The sequence below is a fragment of the Cornus florida genome, unplaced genomic scaffold (assembly GCF_030987335.1).
Source record: "Cornus florida cultivar Cherokee Brave unplaced genomic scaffold, ASM3098733v1 CherokeeBrave_3.0.0_Hap2_Chr11, whole genome shotgun sequence".
Classification (NCBI taxonomy): Eukaryota; Viridiplantae; Streptophyta; class Magnoliopsida; order Cornales; family Cornaceae; genus Cornus; species Cornus florida.
This window is the reverse complement of record NW_026775581.1, coordinates 84,272,398-84,280,803: the sequence shown is the minus strand read 5'-3', so window position 1 is coordinate 84,280,803 and position 8,406 is coordinate 84,272,398. Positions and strand designations below refer to the sequence as shown.

At 35.4% G+C, this 8,406-nt stretch overlaps 1 protein-coding gene across 1 annotated transcript; it reads left to right on the top strand.

Annotated features, from left to right (window-relative positions):
- Positions 1 to 4,028: 4,028 nt before the first annotated feature.
- On the top strand, positions 4,029 to 6,193 carry LOC132284576 (hypothetical protein At1g04090-like). The gene is made up of 2 exons (XM_059786685.1): positions 4,029 to 4,280; positions 4,374 to 6,193. Exons 1-2 carry the CDS (start codon positions 4,085 to 4,087, stop codon positions 5,957 to 5,959), a joined length of 1,782 nt encoding a protein of 593 aa, XP_059642668.1. The 5' UTR covers positions 4,029 to 4,084; the 3' UTR covers positions 5,960 to 6,193.
- The last annotated feature ends 2,213 nt before the right edge of the window (positions 6,194 to 8,406 follow it).

Here is an 8,406-nt window from a genome sequence, read left to right as displayed (position 1 = left end):
AATCTAAAATTCGAAATTTACCTATCCATTATGCATCTCAAAACATATTTGATATGTTTTGAGATGCATAATGGATATGTAAATTTGTTGTTTTGTAGATAGAATGATTGCATAAAATTTGTTTTTTTTTTTTTTTGGAATGTAATTACACAAAATTTTAATTTGTCAAAAGATTAAGATATATAATGAATACACACAAAATTTCCTTTGGTAATGACAATTTTTAAATAAGTAGCAAAAAGTGAAAAAATAATAACATGCTATTTAGACCTATTTTTCAAGAAATAAGTTTTTATCTCATATTTCCTCCCACATTTTGATCACCCATCTTTAAATTCAAGATCATTATCCATTAATTACCAAATTAGAATCATCTCTCATAGTGAGTATATATTATTACCGTTGATTGATCTAGCGGTCAAAATTGGGCCACGCCAATTAAAAAAAGAATGTTAAATGAAAAAAAATAAGGAAATAATGCCGAGGCAAACAATGCCTTAACAATCCAAACCCAGTTCTCTCTCCCCTATCTTTCTTCCCTAAATCTGGTTATCTCAATTGTCTCTCTCTCCAACTATGCGAAGAAGAAACCATGGGCTTTTTATGGTCACCATCCTTTATCAGACAAATCAATTCCACTTTAAAGCGTGTGTGTATATATATATATATATATATATTTATGGGAATAAGAGGAAACATAAAATCAATTGAAATCAATTCTATTATTTTACCTAGTCAATTCCATTACCCACATGAGGATGAAGGTATTTAGTGTTGGTGAAAAATCAGTGGAGGATGAAGGAAGAAGAAGAGAATAGAAGGAGGAAAAAGACCAACAAAAGAGAAGAAGTAAAAGTTAATTGGGTTTTTACTGAATTGGGTCTCACGTATAACTGAATAAAATACTTCTGTATATAACTTTCGTATACGGTATTTGTACATGGTAAAACAAAATTGAGTTTAATAACTTTTTTAATTCATATGCTAAGTTGGCGCTTACTGGACAATGACAAGACAACTCTGGGTGACATGATTTCATCATAGCCATTGGATCCTCCATGGACAGCCTTCAGTGAGAGGTGCCATGGAGAAGATTTCTTCCCATGTTTATATGGCTCAACCCGTTATGTGGCTCGAAGATCATGACTAAAACCTACTCCGTATTTGGGTTCAAGTGGTTGAAGAGAGAAGGAGAGAAGACATCCTACTTAAGAAGTACTAATACGGATAATGGTACAATAATATGATAAATTCCAAAACAATAGAATACGGGTACAGTAGGATACAGTAATATAAAAAAATAAAAAATTATTATTTATATATATATAAATTAATTTTTGGTCAATTTTTTATATAATTATGAATTTAAATGCAATCATTAATGTGTTCTAAATTTTGTACTAAATCACGATAGATATATCTCGATACTTCTTTTTAAATAAATCTCAAAATTTTCTTAACAATTATCCTATGATAATATGGTAGATAAAGTTACATTTTAATATTTAAAACTTATTTAAAATGTATTCTAAAGTATTTGAAAAGTATCAAGTACGTGTTCGAAGTATTTGAAAAATATCGTGTTAAAAATAAAAAGATATATTTTAAAATTTTGAATTCGGAAGTATGAAACACATATATGTAATGGATATATCACTCTTGTAGAACTATTCGAACTTTTTAGCATCCTACACTTTTATGCACACTTTTAATGTGATACGAGTAATTCTGGAGCAATTCTGGAGCATATATTTTCAAATGGGATTCTTGGATATTTATACACCCAATAGTGCCTTTTCGATCCAACCCAAATATGCATTGAGTGAGATGGTTCGTTCCAACCATTAGCCCATGCACCTATTTGGATACATACTCTAAGGCCCAAATCCGTGATAAAAATCGCCACCTTGACACTAGACACACGATGGAGGACCCCTATTGCCAACGGATTGTAATTCAAATTTCGGAGTTGGGCTCTTAATTGCCAATCCTTTGTAATGGACTGAGTCAGTCATTGCTCTGTTTGTTTGGGCCTACTTAGATGGCATTGTTTTTCTATCTCTAGTCCTGCTTGGACCATCTAGTTCTGTTTTCTTCTTTCAACTGGGGCCTATGGCCCTTCTTCATTACCGACGATATTATTATTATTATAAAAAATAGCTTGACTTTTCCACAAAAAATAAAAATCATCCTATTTGTCAGACTTGTTTAACAAGAAATTGTTTTGTACAAGTAAATATATGTATACCACCGCCATCTACTATTGGAGAGAATCATGTTCTACTATAGACTCATTTCAAAAGCTTAACAAGATTCACTTATATAGTAGTCTAAAGTTTGCTTGAAATTTGCAGTATTTGCTCGGATTGCTCCAAATCGACACTGAGAAAAGTAACTCGTGAAGATTTGAATTAGAAAAGTACGAATTTTACCTCTAAATTTAAGGTAGACTTGACCTTTTATATTTATATTGGAAGACGAGATAAAGTACCGCAAAAAAATATTTACCTTTTACACAATTTATAACATAAGCATTGTATATTGTTCGAAAAAGAGAATTCAAAGCAATATTGTTGGGGTTACATTGAATTTGTGATATCTTCTTTCTATGTGGATGCAATAGGATGACATGTATTACATCAGCAATGGTGAATTGAATTGAACCCATCTATGATCTAATAAAGTTATGGACAAATTTCTCAAAAATCTCCAAAACTATTAAAAAATATCATAAAACCCCAACCAGTTTTAAAAACCCCCAACAATACAACAACGTTATCATCATTTTACCCAAACACTGGCAATTGGCCTCGTTAACCCAGCGTGTGGTTAACAAATGCTTTGACAAATTGACTTTTGTGACGAAAATACCTCTACTCTCACATGTGCCAAAGAAGTGATGTGTATTTAAATGTGTTATACCGAAAATACCCCCAAACTTGTAATAGTAAAAACCCACAAAAGTTACTTCACCTTTTACTCATCTTCTCTCCCTCCTCCATGCGCGTTGCAGGAAGCCTTAGAAGCCGCCCGAGCCGCCGTGTTTCCTCCATTATAGGAATCAGAGGAGTGCCAGGAAGTAACGTAGAGAGTGATAAATAGTACAAAATTTTGATCCAAGTACCAGAGGAGTGCCAAAAAGTATGACATCTGCCATCCATGTTCACAAAATATGCTTTCAAAGGAAAAGGAAAATTGAGAAGGAAAAGCATTCACCTTTTTATGTTCAGTAGAGGGACGAAAGAGTAGCGTTTTGTTGGAAAGTTTAATATCATATCCAGCTTCCCTCGGTGTGAGAACTTTGATTTTTTTTTTCTTCCCCTAGTTATGATAAAACAGATTCAGAAAACCAAAAAGGAAAGCCAACATACACAATTCAAAATTTATATATATGCCAGAAGAGAAGCAGTTTGATCATGACCATATGCAGTACATCATATGAATGCAATAGGAAGGGATCCAGAAACATCCAAACCAAAGAGATTCATGGGCAAAACAATTGATTTTAGGGGCAAAATTTCGAGCTAGTACTTTTTGGAGCTTGCAGAAGAGGCTACCCTGCACAGAAAATCTCCTCTGATTGTGGTAGCCAGGCCATGGTTTCCATGAGACAAAACTCATCAACTGAGGGAAAATTAGAATTTCATAACCAAAATTGAACAATATTAAGTTCAGCTTAGTGATCATCAAAATATGGTCAAAATTTATCATATGATTCACCTATGACGTCATTGTTTTCTTCAAAGAAAAATAATTGTCAAATACACAAATTGACACACGTTTATATCAATTTTCAGGTAGAAATACTAATGATAGAGGACAAGTTTGATTGTCACAGCTACTACAGAAAACAAAAACTTAAGGATTAAAATCATTTGACAGTAGTATTGATTTCTCAGTCACTTAAACCTCTTAAATATTTAGGTCGTGTTTGGTGTTTATTAAAAAAAAGGTGGTTATACAAATTAAGAAGCCTTGAAAAAACCAGTAGGATTACTTGCACGAAATGTCCATTGATGGCCCATCCCTGAAGAGCTCAGACCACACATATTCATATTACTTTTTTTTCAATAACTTGCGCATCATGTTCACTAGAATATGTCTATTGCCATCTCTATATATAGACATTCTCTTTGTATATCCATATATTCAAACCTCCTTCACTTCCCATCAATTTTCATTTGAAAAATTACCAATGGGGAACTGCCTTCCTCAAAGCAAAGTTTTGCCCATTAACACAACTTTTAAGCTTCCATCTCCAATTCCCACTTGGCCTCCAGGTTTATTTTTATCTTTATTATCATTAGCTCAATCAATTTCTTATATATATATATATGAATATTTTTAGCTCATTTTGGGTTTGAAATTTACAGGTGAAGGTTTTGGGAGTGGAACAATTGATCTAGGAGGACTTTTAGTAACTCAAGTTTCATCTTTCACCAAAGTTTGGGCTACCTATGAAGGTGGACCAAGGGACCTTGGTGCAACATTTTTCGAGCCTTCGTCGATACCAGATGGATTCTTCATGCTTGGTTGCTACAGCCAACCTAACAACAATCCACTTTTCGGGTGGGTTCTTGTTGGAAAAGATGATGACACAAGTAGTGATTCGCAAGGCCAAGCTTTGAAGCAGCCAATTGACTACACTCTGGTTTGGAATAGTGAGTCATTGGAGATCAAGAAAGATGGGGATGGTTATGTTTGGTTACCAACACCACCAGATGGCTACAAAGCTGTAGGTCATGTTGTCACCACCTCACCCGAGAAGCCTTCGCTTGACAAAATCCGGTGTGTTCGTTCTGACCTAACCGAGCAATGTGAGACCGATGAATGGATTTGGGGAGAAGATGCAGAGAGCAGCTCAGATGGGATTACTGTGCATGGTTTGAGACCTAGCAATAGAGGGACACAAGCACTAGGTGTTTGTGTTGGTACATTTATATTCCAAGATAGTGGGACTTCTTCTTCTACCACTCTGTCTCTAGAGTGTTTGAAGAATAACAAGTTAAACTTGTCTTCTTGTATGCCTAATTTAAGCCAAATCGAGGCGTTAGTTAAAGCTTACTCTCCATGGATTTACTTTCATCCTAAAGAAACTTACCTCCCCTCTTCTGTGAACTGGTTTTTCAGCAACGGGGCATTGCTGTATAAACAAGGGGAAGAGTCTAAACCGGTTTCTGTGGAACCAAATGGCTCAAACCTTCCTCATGGTGGCTCGAATGATGGTTTATATTGGCTGGACCTTCCAATTGATGAGAATGCAAAAGATGCAGTTATGAAAGGCGAGATAGGAAGCTCTGAGGCTTATCTACACATCAAGCCTATGCTCGGTGCAACATTCACCGATATAGCTATGTGGATTTTCTACCCTTTTAATGGACCTTCGACAGCTAAAATCGAGCTGATCAACGTTCCATTAGGCCGGATAGGGGAACATGTCGGGGATTGGGAGCACCTCACCCTAAGAATCAGCAATTTTAATGGTGTGTTGAACAGTGTCTACTTTTCGCAGCATAGTGGAGGGACATGGGTTGAAGCTCCATTGCTCGAGTTCCACAGTGGTACTAATAAGGCCGTGGCATACTCGTCACTTCATGGACATGCTAATTATCCAAAGCCAGGACTTGTGTTACAAGGAGGCCTTGGAGTTGGGATTAGGAATGACACCGCCAAAAGCAAGATGGTGATGGACACTGGGACTAGGTATTCAGTGGTTGCGGCCGAGAATCTTGGCGGGAAGGTTGTTGAGGAGCCACCATGGCTGAACTATGCTAGGAAATGGGGACCGAAAATTACATATGAACTCGGGGTTGAGGTCGAGAAGGTGGAGAATTCGTTGAATGGTCAGCTGAAATCTGCATTTGAGAGCTTGGTGAATCTTCTGCCAGATGAAGTGTTTGGAGAGGATGGTCCTACTGGCCCCAAGATGAAAAACAGTTGGTATGGAGACGAAGTTTGAAGGGGTAATTTATTGGTGCAACATTTGATCTTGTATTATATGTTTCCCTTTCTGTATTTTGTTTTTTATTGATTTATTCTAGACTAGGATAAATGTTACATCTACTACAACAATTCTATTTAATTGTAATTCAAACAACTCTTCTTTTCTTTATATAACATTATACTTGTAGCAAGTAATTAATCAAACATATTGATTTAAGGGCTGCAATATATGCTTTTCTTGGTGTTACAATATATGGGAAGTAGTCAGATTGATATTACTTGATTTTGAAGCTTCTCTTCTCACCACTGAAATCCTTGGTGTCCAATTGAACAAACTTGATTAAATTTTGAATTCATGAACTTATATAAGCCAAGTACAACAGGGGAGCTTGTCCCTTTGATGAAAAAATGAATGGGTATATATAAATTGTGTGTTAGCCCATTTAATAGCTTAGGTTTTTGGGTCAAATCGCGAAATACCTATTCATTACAGTTGGTATCAGAGTCAGACCCAATCTTTGATCCTATGTCACGCCAAACGTCCGGCTTGGAAAACGTTCGGATTTGCACCCCGAATAGGCAGGTGGCCCGAGCCACAATGTCCTATCTCGAATAGGTAGGTGGCCTGTGTGAAACAAAAGTTATGCGGGGTGCGGAAATAGTTAGTTGATTTTAATTGTGATTAACTCCTTTAATGACCTAGATCTGATTATTAGGTCAACTTGCTCAATTTATGATTGATTAAATTATATGACCAATTTAAACATGCATTCACAATCATAAATATATGAAAAGTAAAACAAGTTAGAGTTAGAGAGATTGCACCAGAATTTTAGCAAGGAAACCCCAGTTGATAAAATACGTCAACTGGTTGCATGGGAAAAACCTCGTGGACTATGCAGTCCAAAGTAAACCAATCCACTATATTTGAAATAAAGTATACCGAACTTTGACTCTGACTCACATCCTATCGTTCTACACCACACTAACCGCTGACGATCCTCTAGCATTGCGACTCCCCGTCCAACAACAACTTGACCTCAGGCTTACACTTGATATTTGTAGAAGAGTAGCAGGTAGATCATACAACACTCCACGAATGCTCCAACATTTTTTAAGTGTGACTGTGCTTACTTCTGTTCTTCAAGATTTGGATGTAGAAGAATTAAATCCTCCTAATCATCTGGAATATTTGAATCTTCAATACAGCTTCAATTCCGATGAGATAGAGAATACTACAACTAAATCACTCATGAATATATATGTGTGCTCTCAAAAATAAATTCAGAATAATCAGATTTGATTTTCTAAATTTTTCTCTCTCTAAAGGCTTTCTTAAAATATAAAATTGATTTTCCCAAAAGCCGAGAATAAACCAATGTATATGACAAAGTTTATATAGAGTTTTGAAAGTCCTAATCCCTTAGAAAATATGATAAATTTCGTGTATAGGATTTGGAAGGAAGTTGGGATCAAAAAGGAAACATCAGAAGATGAAAACTTGGAAACCTGATGCATCCAGGATTACTTGAACCGGTTCAAGATGGACAGTAAGGAATTCCACAGATTCTTGAACCGGTTCAGCCCTCTTGAACCTATTTAAGATGACCAGTCTTGAAATTTGGCAATGAAACTTGTTCCGAACCTTCCAGAATCCTTCTGAACTGTTCTCACTACCTCTCAACCTTCTTAGAGTATCGTTCTCATTATTTCGGAGTGTAGTTCATCATAACCACTGGACTTTCTTCTTCAAATCCGCATCCGATTTTCAATCTTTGAAATTTTTAATTGAAAAATTACAACTCGATCGGACTTATTTTGACAACGAAATAAGCCAATTACAAAATATATATCTCACAGCCCGAGGCACAATGAGGACACTTTGAGTTGGAATGGGGGAGAATGTATGAAGAGAAATTTGTTCCACATGGGAGTTAGGAAACTTAAAGTAGCTGAACAAAAAGTTATGAATCCCTAAATTATTCAAATAAAACTTTGAAACAACAGTAAATCCATTTTTTTTTTCTTGTTTAAAATTTATTTTTGACTTCCTCAAGTGGTTCTATAGACCAATAAACTGCCTCTTAAACTAGCTCCCAACTCCGTATCACCAACTAATTCATTGTTGATATAATATATAGTTTGGTCCTCTTTTATTTTTATTTATTTTTAAGTCCAAATTAAAGTAAAATATATATCATAGTTAAATATATTGTCACAGTCCTAGCATGCAATATGACCGTAGAGACTAAATCATCATTATAATATGGTCATCATTAATGAGACAAGTTTTTTTTTTTTTTAAATTAAAAAACATTATACATGCTGATGATTGATGCATACACTAACAGCTATGAATGTTGACTATAAACACGCGCGCGCTAGACTAATAGTCATTTTTCTCTCTAACATCATCAAAGATACAGAGAGGAAAAGGAAAAAGAAAAAGCAACCACAATTATT